At 45.1% G+C, this 19,223-nt stretch overlaps 1 protein-coding gene across 3 annotated transcripts in view; it reads left to right on the forward strand.

Moving 5' to 3' along the window:
- The first annotated feature begins 1,014 nt into the window (after positions 1-1,014).
- LOC124016020 overlaps positions 1,015-19,223 on the forward strand; it is a 113,147-nt gene continuing 94,938 nt past the window's right edge. The window contains exons 1-3 of one of the 3 annotated variants that reach the window (XM_046331539.1): positions 1,015-1,108; positions 1,199-1,504; positions 2,298-2,305. In XM_046331539.1, coding sequence (XP_046187495.1) covers positions 1,063-1,108; positions 1,199-1,504; positions 2,298-2,305 — 360 coding nt within the window. In that variant the 5' untranslated portion in view covers positions 1,015-1,062. The remainder of the gene's footprint in view (positions 1,109-1,198; positions 1,505-2,297; positions 2,306-19,223) is intronic. The other 2 variants (XM_046331538.1, XM_046331540.1) reach the window with 2 other exon arrangements.

The following is a 19,223-nucleotide window of genomic DNA, read 5'->3' on the forward strand; positions in this document are numbered from 1 at the left end:
TGAACAGTCTGAAGATTCTGCTGTTTAATATTGTGCCAGAGACACAGTGACATAGGAGTCTGCATGGCTGTACAACAACTGATCAAGTACTTCTCTCTCTGGCAGAGTCAAATGGAAGTGAGACAGACAAAGGTCAATGCAGCTTAATCCACTCCTCTGGCCACTTTGATCAGTAAATATCATCTTAATTACATTCACCTTTATGTCAGCCTAATCCAAATAAGAGTTTGGATTCCTGGTAGGTATTAATGAATGTCCTCATTGAGCATAATTAAATATAGAAGAAGAATTTTGATAACAGACTTACTTTTAACTCAAAATATTAATTGTCCAAGTATATGCTGTATCTTTGGGGATACCAATAGTTCAATTCTCACCATCTGTGCCTTTTGTGCAATTCTTCAAAGCATCAATGATAATAATTATGGTAACATACTGTAAAACAACGAGCAGAACAGAGGCATTCATAATCATTATGAATGGTTTAACCTTTAACCGTGAGAGCCATGAGATCGCGGCGTCCATGTAAGGGGATGGTTTGGCCGGCTAGGATGTCCTTGCCCCATCGCGCTCTAGCGATTCCCTGTGCTGGGCTGGGCGCATGCATGCACCCTAACTTCGGTCGCCAGCTGTACAGTGTTTCCTTCGACACATTGGTGCAGCTGTCTTCCGGGTTAAGCGAGCATTGTGTCAAGAAGCAGTGTGGCTTGGCAGGGACGTGTTTCAGAGGACAAATGGCTCTCGATCTTTGCCTCTCCCGAGTCCGTTTTGCGATTAGCAGCGATGGGACAACACTGTAAATAATAACTATTAAAGGTTAAATCACTCATAATGTTGTTGACTAAATAACAACTATTAAATAGATACATTTAAATAAAAACAGCATCTCAAGATGACCTCATACCATGTGATCTATTTATCAAAGCTTCTTGTGATTGGTCCTCCCAGTGAGGAGGAGCTCATGCAAAACTCTCCTGTCCTCCATCTTTATTATTGTCTCTTTTAAAGGCTGTTTCTGCTGAGAACTGTCTCAACTACCTTTAGAGAACTACACAGATCACCATGTTTCCTACCACAGGAGTACTCTTACTGACAGTCTATCTAACAGGTGAGGATATTGACAATATTAATCAAATGAATAAGTCAACACATCAGGATTTATTTACTTCATCATGATCTCTGCTTTATATTTCCAAAGGTGTTCATGGTCAGACACTGACTGAGTCTGGACCAGTGATTAAAACGCCTGGAGAATCCAACACACTGAGTTGTACCACCTCTGGGTTCACATTCAGTAGCCACCATTTGGCTTGGATGAAACAGGCTCCTGGGAAAGGACTTGAGTTTGTTGCCTTTATACACACTGGTGGATCGAGTCCATTCTATTCTCAGACAGTACAGGATAGATTCACCATCTCCAGAGATGACTCCAGCAGTAAGCTGTACCTACAGATGAACAGTCTGAAGAGTGAGGACACAGCATTGTATTACTGTGCCCGCTACACACAGTGAGAGAGAGTGGTGAGAGAGCTGTACAAAAACCACTTCCCCATTCAATACAAGCAGCATCAATACCCTCAGATTAATGTTGTAGAATGACAATGTTCTCAAGCACAACCATAATTGAAATAATTGTGTTCAAGATATTAGGATTACTAACAATGCAATAAACTATCAATGTCATATGTCCCACAACCAAGGCCTTTTCTAACCCCCACCATGTTCTACTTGGGAGTTATTTTATTCCTGCAAATATCACTTGTCGCTCGACGCCTCTCACTCTGTCCACCTCTCTATTATACAAACATTCTCTAATTTTTTTTGTCCCATAGTACGTCCCTCCGAGTCCTGGAGAGGAAAAAAGTGCAATTCCAGAGAACCAGTTCAGCTTCAACACAAAACATGTTCAGTGCATCTCTACTGCTGCTGCTGGCAGCTGTGTCCTGTGAGTCTCTTTGGATCTGGGGGAAAAAACACATTAATGAAAATTGAATTAGACTGATGTAATTTGACACTATTTGTAGCTTGTAATTATCTCTTCCTTCTTTCTCTTCCCAAAGGTGTTCACTGTGAATAACTCACTCAGCCAGCCTCTATGACTGTTCAGCCAGGTCAACCACTGACCACCTCCTGTAAAGTCTCATACTCTTTATCTAGCTATTGGACAGCTTGGATCCGACAACCTGCAAGAAAGGACTGGAGTGGATTGGGCAAATATATACCGGAAACACAGTCTACAAGGATTCACTGAAAAAAAGGTCAGCCTCACTTTAGACTCCTCTAACAAGATAATGACTATAACAGGGCCGAACCTGCAGACTGAAGACACAGCTGTTTAATATTGTGCCTGAGACTCACAGTGATACAAACCAGGGCCAGACATGTACAAAAAATCACTCATCCTTTAAACATTTGGAGTTACATGTATCAATCAGGTGGGGTGATATTAACCTTAACAAGTCAAATCCACGATGGATTGATTCATTTAGTTTATACTACGTTGGTATCTTTGAAATTATAAAAAAATATTTGCTTCGACATAATATATATGTTTGCTCAATATATAGCTCCAATCTTCTACATAATATAATATTTAACCACAAGTTCCAACCTCACAAGGTACTGTCGTGACATTGTATTAGTTAATGTGATGACTGTTGCTCATCAAATAATTAAAGGTTTCTAATTGCGTGATTAATTATTAACTCATTAACCTGGGGAATCATGGGAAAATTAGTTTTATTGAGTTTCTATTTCCCAAATTAACTGAAAGAATATCAGAATATCGATTTTACAACAGCCGCTAATTAATCAGTTACCTCCACAGTCTCGTTCTGAACGTCGCATAATCCGGGAATCTGCACGGACCCGGGTCTCAATGAGTTCGTACCACACCAATCTTAGTTGAGTATTCATTTACTAGAAAGCTAAAATGATGATAAAAGATACACAATCACAAAAACACATTCTAGGCTATTGATTAGAACCTATTATAACCTTTTGTGACTAGGGGGCAGTATTTTCATTTTTGGAAAAATAACCTTCCCGTAGTAAACAGGATATTTTGTCAGGACAAGATGCTAGAATATGCATATAATTGACAGCTTAGGATAGAAAACACTCTAAAGTTTCCAAAACTGTAAAACTATTGTCTGTGAGTATAACAGAACTGATGTTGCAGGCGAAAGCCTGAGAAAAATCCAAACAGGAAGGGACTCTTATTTAGAAGGCTCTGCGTTCCTATACGTCCCTATTAAGCAGTGAATGAGATATCAACCATATTCCTTTTTCTATGGCTTCCCTAATGTGTCTAGTGTCATAATACATAGTTTCAGGCTTTTATTTTGAAAAATGAGCCTGAACGTCAACATTGCGTCAGTGGTAAACTGAAGTCTCTCAGAGTGTTTTGCACTACAATTAGGAACGCCAGCTAAAAGGGAGTTAACCAGTCGTTGGAAAGTGGCTGGTGTATTTCGCATCCCAAAAGCCATGACTGAGTACTGTAGGAAGTTGTCTGGGGTCACAAAGGCAGAAATCTCAGAAGCACGTGAAGTTAACGGAACCTGCCAGTAACCTTTTAAGAGGTCCAACTTAGTTACATACTTAGCAGCACCAATAGTGTCGATACAGTCGTCCAGTCTGGGTAACGGGAACGAATCTAGCATTGTGACAGAATTTACCTTTCGATAATCCGTACATAACCTGGACGTACCATCAGGTTTAGTAACCAGAATGCAAGGAGTACTCCAAGGGCTTGAACTTGGCGTAGCCAGGTCATTCTCCAACAAATATTTCACCTCATCCCTCATTATCTTCCTCCTGGAAGCGTTGATACAATATGGGTGTTGCTTTTTAGTTGTAGCATTTCCAACATTAATGTCATGTTCCAACACGAGTAGGAACGTCATTAAAGAGACATAGAAAACTGTGTAGTAGCCTCACAATATCATTGGCCTGTCCATCCGTTAAATGAACCAGACCTGACTGGATAGACAGCAGCATTTCTGAGTTGGGTAATCTAACACACTGCTGTTGAGTATTGCGCAACTCCAATCCATCAACATCATCAATATGACAGTCCACTATCATCGCAGTAGTAGCAGAGAAGACAGCAGTACCTTCCTCTGTTTTTGATCTAACTGTGTGATGGGTCGGGTGTGGTAAGCTTTCAACATGTTAATGTGACACACACGAGATTGGTGTTATCTATCAGGAGTTTGAAGCACATAGTCAGATTCACTTATTTTCTTTTCAATTAAATAAGGACCAGAGAAACGAGCTGACAGTGAAGATCCTGGAACAGGTAATAACACCAGTACTTGGTCACCTGGCTGTAGTGGACGAGAAACAGCCTCTTTATCATAGTGTCTTTTCATGCTCCCCTGTGAGGAAGACAGAGCTTCCTTTGCGAGAGCACAAGCTTGGTGTAGGCGCTCACGAAAGCGACTAACGTAGTCCAACACATTCTCGTCTCCTGTACACAACTCTTGGGACAAGAACTGTTCTTTAAGGACTTTCATTGGTCCTCTCACTGTGTGACCAAACACTAGTTCAGCTGGGCTGAAACCTAGGGACTCCTGCACAGTTTCACGAGCAGCAAACAAAACTAGAGGAACTCCCTCATCCCAATCTTTCTCAGATTCCAAACAATATTTACGTAGCATAGACTTCAGTGTCTGATGCCATCTTTAAAGCGCACCCTGAGACTCTGGGTGATAGGCCCTTGACACACGGTGCAAAATTGAAAAGGATTTTAACACCTGCTTGAATGGCTTGGATAGGAAACCTTGATCGCTTTGTACCACCTTAGGTAACCCGAATGTCGTGAAGAATTTTATTAAGGCTTTACTCACTACCGGGTATCTTGTAGCCATACCCATAATCGTTAACAAAAACTGGTCACCCGATTTTGTCTTTGGTAACGGTCCGACACAATCAACCACCACATGCTTGAATGGTTCACCTATGACAGGTGTGGGACAAAGAGGAGCGGGAGGAATAACCTGATTTGGTTTTCCTGTTATCGGACATGTGTGGCATGTCCGACAGAACTGAGCCACATCTTGTTTTAAACCCGGCCAAAAGAAATGTTGAAGGATCCGATCATAAGTCTTTGTGATTCCTAAATGACCAGACCTGTCATGCAGGTGAAAGAGGACCCAAAAGCGACTTGGCGAAAACAGAGTCTTTAATCCAGTAAAGTGAATACAATCAAAAAAACACAACTTTCACTCGAAATGACGAGGACAAACTGGAGACTCGATCTTGAACAGCAGGTGAACAGCAGGTTGCCTCGGGAAGGCACTTGAACCAGACAGACTCAGACACCTGCTCACCACGCAGCATCTGAGGAAAACACGACACGACAGGGCGATACACAAACACAGCACGGTGAAATCTAGACAAGGAACCGACAGGGCAGAAACGAATAACAAGGAGAGAAATAGGGACTCTAATCAGGGAAAAGGATCGGGAACAGGTGTGGGAAGGCTAAATGATGATTAGGGGAATAGGAACAGCTGGGAGCAGGAACGGAACGATAGAGAGAAGAGAGAGCGAGAGAGTGAGAGAGGGAGGGGGAGAGAGGGATAGAAAGAGGGAAAGAACCTAATAAGACCAGCAGAGGGAAACGAATAGAATGGGGAGCACCGGGACAAGACATGATAATAAATGACAAAACATGACAGTACCCCCCACTCACCGAGCGCCTCCTGGCGCACTCGAGGAGGAATCCTGGCGGCAACGGAGGAAATCATCAATGAGTGAACGGTCCAGCACGTCCCGAGACGGAACCCAACTCCTCTCCTCAGGACCGTAACCCTCCCAATCCACTAAGTATTGGTGACCCCGTCCCGAGAACGCATGTCCATGATCTTATGTACCTTGTAAATAGGTGCGCTCTCGACAAGGACGGGAGGGGGGAGGGAAGACGAACGGGAGTGCGAAGAAAGGGCTTGACACAGGAGACATGGAAGACAGGATGGACGCGACGAAGATGTCGCGGAAGAAGCAGTCGCACAGCGACAGGATTGACGACCTGGGAGACACGGAACGGACCAATGAACCGCGGAGTCAACTTACGAGAAGCTGTCGTAAGAGGAAGGTTGCGAGTGGAAAGCCACACTCTCTGGCCGCAACAATACCTTGGACTCTTAATCCTGCGTTTATTGGCGGCTCTCACAGTCTGTGCCCTGTAACGGCAAAGTGCAGACCTCACCCTCCTCCAGGTGCGCTCACAACGTTGGACAAACGCTTGAGCGGAGGGAACGCTGGACTCGGCAAGCTGGGATGAGAACAGAGGAGGCTGGTAACCCAGACTACTCTGAAACGGAGATAACCCGGTAGCAGACGAAGGAAGCGAATTGTGAGCGTATTCTGCCCAGGGAGCTGTTCTGCCCAAGACGCAGGGTTTCTGAAAGAAAGGCTGCGTAGTATGCGACCAATCGTCTGATTGGCCCTCTCTGCTTGACCGTTAGACTGGGGATAAAACCCGGAAGAGAGACTGACGGACGCACCAATCAAACGACAGAACTCCCTCCAAAACTGTGACGTGAATTGCGGGCCTCTGTCTGAAACGGCGTCTAACGGGAGGCCATGAATTCTGAATACATTCTCGATAATGATTTGTGCCGTCTCCTTAGCGGAAGGAAGTTTAGCGAGGGGAATGAAATGTGCCGCCTTAGAGAACCTATCGACAACCGTAAGAATCACAGTCTTCCCCGCAGACAAAGGCAGACCGGTAATGAAGTCTAGGGCGATGTGAGACCATGGTCGAGAAGGAATGGGGAGCGGTCTGAGACGACCGGCAGGAGGAGAGTTACCCGACTTAGTCTGCGCGCAGTCCGAACAAGCAGCCACGAAACGGCGCGTGTCACGCTCCTGAGTCGGCCACCAAAAGCGCTGGCGAATAGACGCAAGAGTGCCTCGAACACCGGGATGACCAGCTAACTTGGCAGAGTGAGCCCACTGAAGAACAGCCAGACGAGTGGAAACAGGGACGAAAAGGAGGTTACTAGGACAAGCGCGCGGCGACGCAGTGTGCGTGAGTGCTTGCTTAACCTGTCTTTCAATTCCCCAGACTGTTAACCCGACAACACGCCCATAAGGAAGAATCCCCTCGGGATCAGTAGAAGCCACAGAAGAACTAAACAGACGGGATAAGGCATCAGGCTTGGTGTTCTTGCTACCCGGACGGTAAGAAATCACAAACTCGAAACGAGCGAAAAACAACGCCCAACGAGCTTGACGGGCATTAAGTCGTTTGGCAGAACGGATGTACTCAAGGTTCTTATGGTCTGTCCAAACGACAAAAGGAACGGTCGCCCCCTCCAACCACTGTCGCCATTCGCCTAGGGCTAAGCGGATGGCGAGCAGTTCACGGTTACCCACATCATAGTTGCGCTCAGATGGCGACAGGCGATGAGAAAAATAAGCGCAAGGATGAACCTTATCGTCAGACTGGAAGCGCTGGGATAGAATGGCTCCCACGCCTACCTCTGAAGCGTCAACCTCGACAATGAATTGTCTAGTGACGTCAGGAGTAACGAGGATAGGAGCGGACGTAAAACGTTCTTTTAGAAGATCAAAAGCTCCTGGGCGGAACCGGACCACTTAAAACACGTCTTGACAGAAGTAAGAGCTGTGAGAGGGGCAGCAACTTGACCGAAATTACGAATGAAACGCCGATAGAAATTAGCGAAACCTAAAAAGCGCTGCAACTCGACACGTGACCTTGGAACGGGCCAATCACTGACAGCTTGGACCTTAGCGGAATCCATCTGAATGCCTTCAGCGGAAATAACGGAACCGAGAAAAGTAACGGAGGAGACATGAAAAGAGCACTTCTCAGCCTTTACGTAGAGACAATTCTCTAAAGGCGCTGTAGAACACGTCGAACGTGCTGAACATGAATCTCGAGTGACGGAGAAAAAATCAGGATATCGTCAAGATAGACAAAAACAAAGATGTTCAGCATGTCTCTCAGAACATCATTAACTAATGCCTGAAAAACAGCTGGCGCATTGGCGAGACCAAACGGCAGAACCCGGTACTCAAAATGCCCTAACGGAGTGTTAAACGCCGTTTTCCACTCGTCCCCCTCTCTGATGCGCACGAGATGGTAAGCGTTACGAAGGTCCAACTTAGTAAAGCACCTGGCTCCCTGCAGAATCTCGAAGGCTGATGACATAAGGGGAAGCGGATAACGATTCTTAACCGTTATGTCATTCAGCCCTCGATAATCCACGCAGGGGCGCAGAGTACCGTCCTTCTTCTTAACAAAAAGAACCCCGCCCCGGCCGGAGAGGAAGAAGGCACTATGGTACCGGCGTCAAGAGACACAGACAAATAATCCTCGAGAGCCTTACGTTCGGGAGCCGACAGAGAGTATAGTCTACCCCGAGGAGGAGTGGTCCCCGGAAGGAGATCAATACTACAATCATACGACCGGTGAGGAGGAAGGGAGTTGGCTCGGGACCGACTGAAGACCGTGCGCAGATCATGATATTCCTCCGGCACTCCTGTCAAATCGCCAGGTTCCTCCTGAGAAGTAGGGACAGAAGAAACGGGAGGGATGGCAGACATTAAACACTTCACATGACAAGAAACGTTCCAGGATAGGATAGAATTACTAGACCAATTAATAGAAGGATTATGACATACTAGCCAGGGATGACCCAAAACAACAGGTGTAAACGGTGAACGAAAAATCAAAAAAGAAATAGTCTCACTGTGGTTACCAGATACTGTGAGGGTTAAAGGTAGTGTCTCAAATCTGATACTGGGAAGATGACTACCATCTAAGGCGAACATGGGCGTAGGCTTCTCTAACTCTCTGAAAGGAATGTCATGTTTCCGAACCCATGCTTCGTCCATGAAACAACCCTCAGCCCCAGAGTCTATCAAGGCACTACATGTAGCACCCGAACCGGTCCAGCGTAGATGGACCGACAAAGTAGTACAGGACTTTGATGGAGAGACTTGAGTAGTTGCGCTCACCTGTAGCCCTCCGCTTACAGATGAGCTCTGGCTTTTACTGGACATGAATTAACAAAATGTCCAGCAACTCCGCAATAGAGGCACAGGCGGTTGGTGATCCTCCGTTCCCTCTCCTTAGTCGAGATGCGAATCCCTCCCAGCTGCATGGGCTCAGTCTCTGAGCCAGAGGAGGGAGATGGTTGCGATGCGGAGCAGGGAAACACCGTTGATGCGAGCTCTCTTCCACGAGCCCGGTGACGAAGATCTACCCGTCGTTCTATGCGGATGGCGAGAGCAATCAAAGAGTCCACATCTGAAGGAACCTCCCGGGAGAGAATCTCATCCTTAACCACTGCGTGGAGTCCCTCCAGAAAACGAGCGAGCAGCGCCGGCTCGTTCCACTCACTAGAGGCAGCAAGAGTGTGAAACTCAATAGAATAATCCGTTATGGACCGTTCACCTTGGCATAAGGAAGCCAGGGCCCTAGAAGCCTCCCTACCAAAAACTGAACGGTCAAAAACCCGAATCATCTCCTCTTTAAAGTTCTGGAACTTGTTAGAGCAATCAGCCCTTGCCTCCCAGATAGCTGTGCCCCATTCTCGAGCCCGGCCAGTAAGGAGTGAAATGACGTAAGCAACCCGAGCTCTCTCACTAGAGTATGTGTTGGGTTGGAGAGAGAACACAATCTCACACTGCGTGAGAAAGGAGCGGCACTCAGTGGGCTGCCCGGAGTAGCAAGGTGGGTTATTAACCCTAGGTTCTGGAGGCTCGGCAGGCCAGGAAGTAACAGGTGGCACGAGACGTAGACTCTGGAACTGTCCAGAGAGGTCGGAAACCTGAGCGGCCAGGTTCTCCACGGCATGGCGAGCAGCAGACAATTCCTGCTCGTGTCTGCCGAGCATGGCTCCTTGGATCTCGACGGCAGTGTAACGAGCGTCTGAAGTCGCTGGGTCCATTCCTTGGTCGGTTCCTTCTGTCATGCAGGTGAAAGAGGACCCAAAAGCGACTTGGCGAAAACAGAGTCTTTAATCCAGTAAAGTGAATACAATCAAAAAACACAACTTTCACTCGAAATGACGAGGACAAACTGGAGACTCGATCTTGAACAGCAGGTGAACAGCAGGTTGCCTCGGGAAGGCACTTGAACCAGACAGACTCAGACACCTGCTCACCACGCAGCATCTGAGGAAAACACGACACGACAGGGCGATACACAAACACAGCACGGTGAAATCTAGACAAGGAACCGACAGGGCAGAAACGAATAACAAGGAGAGAAATAGGGACTCTAATCAGGGAAAAGGATCGGGAACAGGTGTGGGAAGGCTAAATGATGATTAGGGGAATAGGAACAGCTGGGAGCAGGAACGGAACGATAGAGAGAAGAGAGAGCGAGAGAGTGAGAGAGGGAGGGGGAGAGAGAGGGATAGAAAGAGGGAAAGAACCTAATAAGACCAGCAGAGGGAAACGAATAGAATGGGGAGCACCGGGACAAGACATGATAATAAATGACAAAACATGACAAGACCACTGGTGATCATGAGCAAGGGATAACACATTTTGTCGAAAGGCTGTAGGAATTACTATTTGGTAAACAGCATTCCAATCTCCACCCACGTCAACATGGGATTTCCATTTACACATGAGGAGATTACCTTCAATGAAGTAAGCCACGTTCTTCTTCTTTACATCTTCCAAGGAGACAACACTAGAAAAAACATTTAGCAAGCTTGTTGTCAACCTTTTGGTTAGCAATCAGCTGCTCACGAGTGACTGGTAACTGTATTGCATCAGCAATAAGTTCAACGTTCTTTGATTCTTTCCTGGGCTGTTTGTCAGAGGTGATCAGCTTCTCAGAGGTATCACACAATCAATCCTCTTGATCAACCTCTTTGAACAGAACAGTGTTCGACAAATACACACACAGGATACTTGTATCCGTAACACTTAGTGTGGATGTTTCCTGTAATCCATTGCTTCTGGTTTGGGACGATGTCATCGATGCACTTATTGGTGGAGCCATTGACTGATGTGGTGTACTCCTCAATGACTGATGTGGTGTCCTCCTCAATGACTGATGTGGTGTACGCCTCAATGCCATCAGAGGAATCCCGGAATATATTCCACTCTGTGCTAGCAAAACAGTCCTGCAGCTTAGCATCTGCTTCATCTGAGCACTTTTTAGTAGATCTAGTCACTGGTGCTCCCTGCTTTAATTTTAGCTTGTAAGCAGGAATCAGGAGGATAGAATTATGGTCAGGTTTGCCAAATGGAGGGCAAGGGAAAACTTTGTATATGTCTGTTTTTTTCTCCTCTGGTTGCACATCTAACATGCTGATAGAAATTTGGTAAAAATAGATTTAAGTTTCCCTACATTAAATTCCCTGGCTACTAGGAACACCGCCTCTGTTTGAGCATATTCTTGTTTGCTTATGGTGGAAATTAAGTTGCTTAACTTAAGGCTCGGATCCCGTGAGCGATTTGACAACATCCGGTGAAATTGCAGAGCGCCAAATTCAAATGACAAAAGTCGTAATATTAAACATTATTGAAAATACATGGTTCTTTAGCTTAGAATCTTGGTAATCGAACCGCCTTGTCAGATTTACAAAAGGCTTTACAGAAAAAGCATAGCATTTGATTGCCTGAGGACAGCGCCTCACATACTTCCTGCATTAGCATAAATTCATAACTTGCACAGGTGTCATAAAACTCAAAAATAGCGATAAAATAAATCCCTTACCTTTGAAGATCTTCCTCTGTTGGCAATCCAAAGGGTCCCAGCTACACAATAAATGGTTGTTTTGTTTGATAAAGTCCCTCTTTATATCCCAAACACTAGGTTTCTTTGGGGCAATTTGTTCAGTAATCCACCTGCCAGAAGGCGTCCAAACATGCAGACAAATATATTCTAATTGTACCGGTAAAGTTTGTTGAAACAAGTAAAACGATGTTTCTAATTAATCCTCAGGTTGTCAAATATCTATATAAACGATAATATTTCAACCGTAGAACAGTGTGTTCAATAGAAACTAAAAATAACAACGAGCGCACACAGTCACACGCACAAAACAGTAGTGCACATTTCTATAGACACTTCCCATTTTCTTAATTCTTGGTCGTTTTTCAAAGAACAAGCCTGAACCCGTGTCTAAAGACTGCTGACATCTGGTGGAAGCCATAGGAACTGCAATCTGAGCTAAATCCCTGTCTAGTCAACAGCCTTTCAATGGAAAAACACATAAACAAATCACATTCTGGAAGGATTCTCCTCGGGTTTTTGCCTGCCATAGCAGTTCTGTTATACTCAGACATGTTTGGTTTCACTGCAATCAACTGGTTTGTTTGTAACACAATCAAACGTGATGGGCCATTTCGCGGGACTGTATTGACTGAAAGAAACCGATTTGAAGACAAGTCATGACATCATTGTGCACCAATGATTTGCCCGCTGTTTCGTTGATTGACTGTCTTTTATCCCAATGACCACTGATCGTCTTGAAATCTAGCTGGATAGATAGCCAATGAGCTGAGGTAAATGGCAATATGCCATGTTTATGTGTTGCAAGACCAACCCATGTAGTAAGCTCCAGCCTAAAGAGAGTCATGTGCTATTGAATTTTCATACCGGAAGAAGCTACGCATATTACGCACTGTATTGTTTGGTGAATGCGCAGATTCAGCTGTCAATATCAATCATTATGGCGACTAAGTCAGGGAAAGCTAAATCTAAGTCTAGATATACAGATGTACACACAATTTTAGAATAAATTGATTGGGACGGTGAGACATTGATTGTTGTAGGATGCTTCATTTAGCGATTGTGGAGGAATATTCTTTGAACGGGAGAGGACATGTTTTGGACTGGTAAGTTCTTATCATGCTAATGCCCTTGTTTTAAATTAATAACATAAAATATTATTTGTGATTTATTTATTTTAGAAGCAATATAGAAACATTTAATGTCATGAAATGTGAGATGCGTGTGTCTGCCACCCCACCCCAACCCACATGAAATAGCCTATTTGTGGCTGTTGAGGAGAGGGTAGGACCACATCAATAGCCAAAGTGAAATGGAGACAGTAGATACAGCTGGTCTGTTGTGTAACGACTAGTCAAGGTGGGTGGAATCAGGCGCAGAGAGCAAATAATGAATAAAGGTTAATTCTCCGGTGAACAATAATAAACACGGACAACCCAAAAATACAAACAGGGTGAAAAATAACCAAAACAGGAAATAACCAGACAAACCGGAGAAATAAAACACAAAACACCAACAGCCGAAACGAAATGTAAAAAACAAACAATCCCGCACAAAACAAGGGCGCGACAACCTACATTATATACAGATACTAATTAACTAACACACAGGTGAAAACAATCAGACAAAACCAACAGATAACCGAAAAGGGATCGGTAGTGGCTAATAGGACGGTGACGACGACCGCCGAGCACAGCCCGAACGGGCAGGAGAGCCAACCTCGGCGGAAGTCGTGACAGTTGTAATATAATAAAGACAGTAGATCTAGCTGGTCTGTCATAATATAATAGAGACAGTAGATCTAGCTGAAATGTCATAATATAAAAGAGACAGTAGATCTAGCAGGTAATAATAATATAATAATCAACCTTCAACTCTCTATATCTGTTTATTATACCTGTTTGATACAGGGCTCATATGTGAAACTATTCTAACTGAACATTTTCTTTCACAATGACACTGACTCCGAATGGGAGTCTTATCCGATGTCCTGTGTGAATTTAAGTATGCTCTCTCTAATTAGCTCTTTCTCTCTCTCGGAGGACCTGGGCCCTAGGACCATGCGTCAGGACTACCTGGCATGATGACTCCTTGCTGTCCCCAGTCCACCTGGCCTTGCCGCTGGTCCAGTTTCAACTGTTCTGCCTGTGGCTATGGAACCCTAAACTGTTAATTTTTACTCTTGAGGTGCTGTCCTGTTGCACCCTCTACAACCACTGTGATCTCCACCCGGCACAGCCAGAAGAGGACTGGCCACCCTTCATAGCCTGGTTCCTCTCTAGGTTTCTTCCTAGGTTTTTGCCTCTCTAGGGAGTTTTTCCTAGCCACCGTGCTTCAACACCTGTATTGCTTGCTGTTTGGGGTTTTAGGCTGGGGCTATATAAATTGATTTGATTTGATAGAGGACTGAGTGTCTTCCAAATATTGAAAGTGTGTAAATAGTTAACCATGTTATTTTGTAAATTTACTTTAGTTTAGTTTAGTTTATTTTATTTTTACAGGGACAGTGCACATTAATCAACGTTTCAGTAAAAGTGCCGGTTTTAGCCAGCCGGCTAATTTTCAACCGCAGTCCCTGGGCAGGTTATTAAAAACAATTACAATATAGACAATAGCACCATAGAACAAGCAAGACATAGCAACATAGGACAGCGCGTGGTGTCTCCTCACCACTGGTGTCCCCCAGGGCTCTGTTCTAGGCCCTCTCCTATTCTCGCTATACACCAAGTCACTTGGCTCTGTCATAACCTCACATGGTCTCTCCTATCATTGCTATGCAGACGACACACAATTAATCTTCTCCTTTCCCCCTTCTGATGACCAGGTGGCGAATCGCATCTCTGCATGTCTGGCAGACATATCAGTGTGGATGACGGATCACCACCTCAAGCTGAACCTCGGCAAGACTGAGCTGCTCTTCCTCCCGGGGAAGGACTGCCCGTTCCATGATCTCGCCATCACGGTTGACAACTCCATTGTGTCCTCCAGAGCGCTAAGAACCTTGGTGTGATCCTGGACAACACCCTGTCGTTCTCAACTAACATCAAGGCGGTGGCCCGTTCCTGTAGGTTCATGCTCTACAACATTCGCAGAGTACGACCCTGTCTCACACAGGAAGCGGCGCAGGTCCTAATCCAGGCACTTGTCATCTCCCGTCTGGATTACTGCAACTCGCTGTTGGCTGGGCTCCCTGCCTGTGCCATTAAACCCCTACAACTCATCCAGAACGCCGCAGCCCGTCTGGTGTTCAACCTTCCCAAGTTCTCTCACGTCACCCCGCTCCTCCGTTCTCTCCACTGGCTTCCAGTTGAAGCTCGCATCCGCTACAAGACCATGGTGCTTGCCTACGGAGCTGTGAGGGGAACGGCACCTCAGTACCTCCAGGCTCTGATCAGGCCCTACACCCAAACAAGGGCACTGCGTTCATCCACCTCAGGCCTGCTCGCCTCCCTACCACTGAGGAAGTACAGCTCCCGCTCAGCCCAGTCAAAACTGTTCGCTGCTCTGGCCCCCCAATGGTGGAACAAACTCCCTCACGACGCCAGGACAGAGGAGTCAATCACCACCTTCCGGAGACACCTGGAACCCCACCTCTTTAAGGAATACCTAGGATAGGATAAGTAATCCTTCTCACCCCCCCTTTAAGATTTAGATGCACTATTGTAAAGTGACTGTTCCACTGGATGTCATAAGGTGAATGCACCAATTTGTAAGTCGCTCTGGATAAGAGCGTCTGCTAAATGACTTAAATGTAAATGTAAATGTAAGCAAGACATAGCATACAGACAGAGCAACATAGAACAAAAAGCAGCAAGACAAAATTCATAAAAGCAACAAAGTGTTTCCACACCTCACAAGCTACAGACAACAGACAACATGGAAAGCGGCAACACACACCTAGGGACCATGTTCACAAATCTGATTGACCTTTAGCCAGGTCTTCAAGCATTTTGTGAAAGTGTGATATGTGGTGCAGTTATGTGTGTCTGATGGCAGTGTATTCCAGACATGGGAAGCTCTCACAGAGAATGCAGATTTACTAAAGGTGCTTTTCCTTAGGGGAACTATATAGTCACCTCTCATGGCAGACCTTGTGGATCTGCTGCCATATGTCTGGGTTTTCTGTTTAACAAAAATATTGAGTGGAGGGGGAGCCAGGCCATTAAGGATCTTGAATACAAGACATGCGTCAGTGTATTGCACAAGATTTTCCCAACTCAAGAGCTCATGCTTTCTAAGGATGTGACAATGATGATGGCTATTGGGCTTCCTATCAAGCACTTTGAGAGCCTGTTTGTAGACAGACTGAATAGGTTTTAATGTTGTACAGCAAGCTTGGGCCCAACAAGTCAAGCAGTATGTTAAGTGGGGGAGTATCATAGATTTGAAGTACAGTTTTGCTACCTCTGTAGTCAAAGAATTTCGTATAAATCGGAAATTAGCTAGATTGAATTTAGTTATTTGAATTACCTTTTTCACATGCTTTTTAAAAGAGAGGTTGGAATGTATGATGTATGATGCCAAGGTACTTAAAATTGGATACCACCTGGAGCTTCTCCCCTGACACATAGACATCTGGCTCAGTAGCATCTGTTGCCCTCTTTGTGAAGAACATGCAAACAGTTTTTTTCACATTGAGATGCAAACACGAGTCACTGAGCCACTTTGTAACCTGGACCATTACAGTAGTGAGTTCTTGTGCAGCTTGTTGTTTGCTCTTTGCATGCACATATATCACTGTATCATCTGCATACATTTGAACTTCAGACCCAGTACAGACAGAAGGCAGATCATTAATGTACAGGCTGAACAGGAGGGGCCCCAGTATTGACCCTTGGGGCACGCCCACATCATAGCTACGAGTGGGCGACAGCTCATTGCTCACTCTGACACACTGAGTTCTGCCTTCAAGGTATGATTTCATCCATCTCAAGGCATCAGGGGAAAAGTTGAACTTGGACAATTTTGTGATGAGAATCTCATGGTTAACAGTATCAAAAGCCTTCCTTAGGTCCAGAAACACAGCCCCAACAGCACCCCCTTTGTCCATCTTGGACTTCACATTTTCCAGAAGAAAGCAGTTGGCCGTTTCTGTGGAGTGTTTCGCTCTGAAGCCAAACTGCATGGAGTGTAATGTGAAGGGGCTGTTGTTGAGGTGGGCAATCAGTTGTTCTGCTACACACTTTTCAACAACCTTTGACACCACAGGTAGTATACTAATGGGCCTGTAGTTACTCACGTCAGCAGGGTCGCCTGATTTAAAGATGGCCGTTATTATGTCTGACTTCCATACCCTTGGAAACACACCGAGATCAATAGATGTGTTGGTGACACATCTATTGTAACTCTTTGTAGTTTTTAAGAAAGGTAGAGTCCATCCCAAACATATCTTTGGCATTAGAGTTCTTTAGTGAGCTAATCACCTTGTTCACCTTTGACTCAGAAACCTCCCTTATGATGAAGACAGGTTGAGTGTCATTCACTAGCACTGAGCCCAAGAAATCAGTGGAGGGGTTCTGTGTCAGTAACCTGACAGAGTCAATAAAGTAGGAAATGAAGGCTGTTGCTATTTCAACTGCATCCTGTGTTAGATTGTTATTCACCATGATTTCTAGTCTTTCTGCAGTGTTACTATGGTCTTTCCCTGTTAACTTTTTTAGATTCTCCCATATCAATTTAGAATTTCCCTTTGCTTCACCAATTATGTTAATAAAAAAGTTTGCCTTGGCCTGTCTGATTTCTTTTATCACCTTATTTCTCAACATGGTAAACCTACGTCTGTCATGCTCTAATTTAGATTTTAGGGCTATTTTTAGAGCATAATCTCGTTCTTTCATCAATTTCCAGATTTCTCCATTTAGCCAAGGAAGAGTGCTCTTTTGGCCAGGTTTGGATTTGATTTTCTTTAGGAAGCCATTTATTGTAGTCTGGATTGTGGATAGAAAAACCTGACTATCAGCTTCCACGTCTGTATAGGACAAGAGATCATTCCAGTTTATTCCCTTAATTGTGTATATATATATTTTTTTCTTCATATTTTTTTTATCAATAATTATTATTTTTGTCTTTTTTTGGTCCTTTTTTTCCTAAAATTTTTTTGGGGTGTGTGTTAGAATACCATTTTGGTATTTTGTATATAGTTATTTGTTTCAAAATGTATACTTTCACCAATTTGGCCACTTGGGTACATTTGGGCTACTTGTGTGGGACACCTGGGTGACTTCATGATAAATGTCATGTAGGACACTCATTTTGTAAGTTATCATTTTGAAACTTTGCACAAGTACTGTTGCCCTCTTATATTTTTCACTGAAATTGTCCCCATCATCCTATCTGAATGTTTGTTTCATCTTGCTCATTTTAAGATGATGATATAAAAATAAAAAACATGTTATTTTTCATTGTTTTATCTATACCAGATCTATTGTGTATATTCTCCTACATTCAATTCACATGTACACAATCTTCAGAGTGTTTTCTTTCAAATGCTACCAATAATATGCATATCCTTGGTTCTGTGCCTGAGCTACATGCTGTTACATTTGGGTTTGTCTTCAGGCCGAAATTGCACAAAGTAGGGGGGGAGCTGTAAGAGGTTTTAAACATGTTGCACTTTAACCACGCTGCATTTTGGTCCTCCTCTCCTTCAACAGAAGAAAACAGTTACAGAATCACCCACCACAACAGGACCAAGCAGCGTGGTAACGAGCAGGAGAGGCAGCGATGTCAGGATTTCTGGACATGGGAGCAGAACTCGGACTATACAACTTGGGAAGAGATAGCCCCAAAAATGTCAGCCTGTCCAAAGCTGCTAGAGTCTCCCGCCTGTCCAGAGCTGCTAGAGTCTCCTGCCTGTCCAGAGCTGCTAGAGTCTCCCGCCTGTCCAGAGCTGCTAGAGTCTCCCGCCTGTCCTGAGCCGCCAGAGCCGTCAGTCTGCAAGGAGCCGCCAGAGCCGCCAACCAGCCTGAGCTATCTCTCGGTCCTGAGCTACCTCTCGGTCCTGAGCTACCCCTCGGTCCTGAGCTACCCTTCGGTCCTGAGCTACCCCTCGGTCCTGAGCTACCCCTCGGTCCTGAGCTGCCCCTCAGTCCGGAGCTGCCCGTTTAGTCCAGTAGGGCCCTTTAGTAGGGTTGCCAATCCGGGGCGAGGGTCGCCGTTCCTAGGAGGAGACTAAAGCGGACAAAGACTATGGTGGAGTGGGGTCCACGTCCCGCGCCAGAGCCGCCACCGTGGACAGACGCCCACCCAGACCCTCCCCTACAGATTTAGGTGTGCGGCCGGAAGTCCGCACCTTTGGGGGGGGGGGGGATTTGGTTAGGTCATTGGTTAGTTCAGGGTGTGACATTGGGGATTTATGTGTTTCCCCTGGTCTAGGGGTTTTGTATGTTTATGGGGTGTAACTGGTCTAGGTGTTTATGTAAGTCTATGGTTGCCTAGATTGGTTCTCAATTAGAGGCAGGTGTTTATCGTTGTCTCTGATTGGGAA

Source organism: Oncorhynchus gorbuscha, linkage group LG26 (genome assembly GCF_021184085.1).
Source record: "Oncorhynchus gorbuscha isolate QuinsamMale2020 ecotype Even-year linkage group LG26, OgorEven_v1.0, whole genome shotgun sequence".
NCBI lineage: Eukaryota > Metazoa > Chordata > Actinopteri > Salmoniformes > Salmonidae > Oncorhynchus > Oncorhynchus gorbuscha.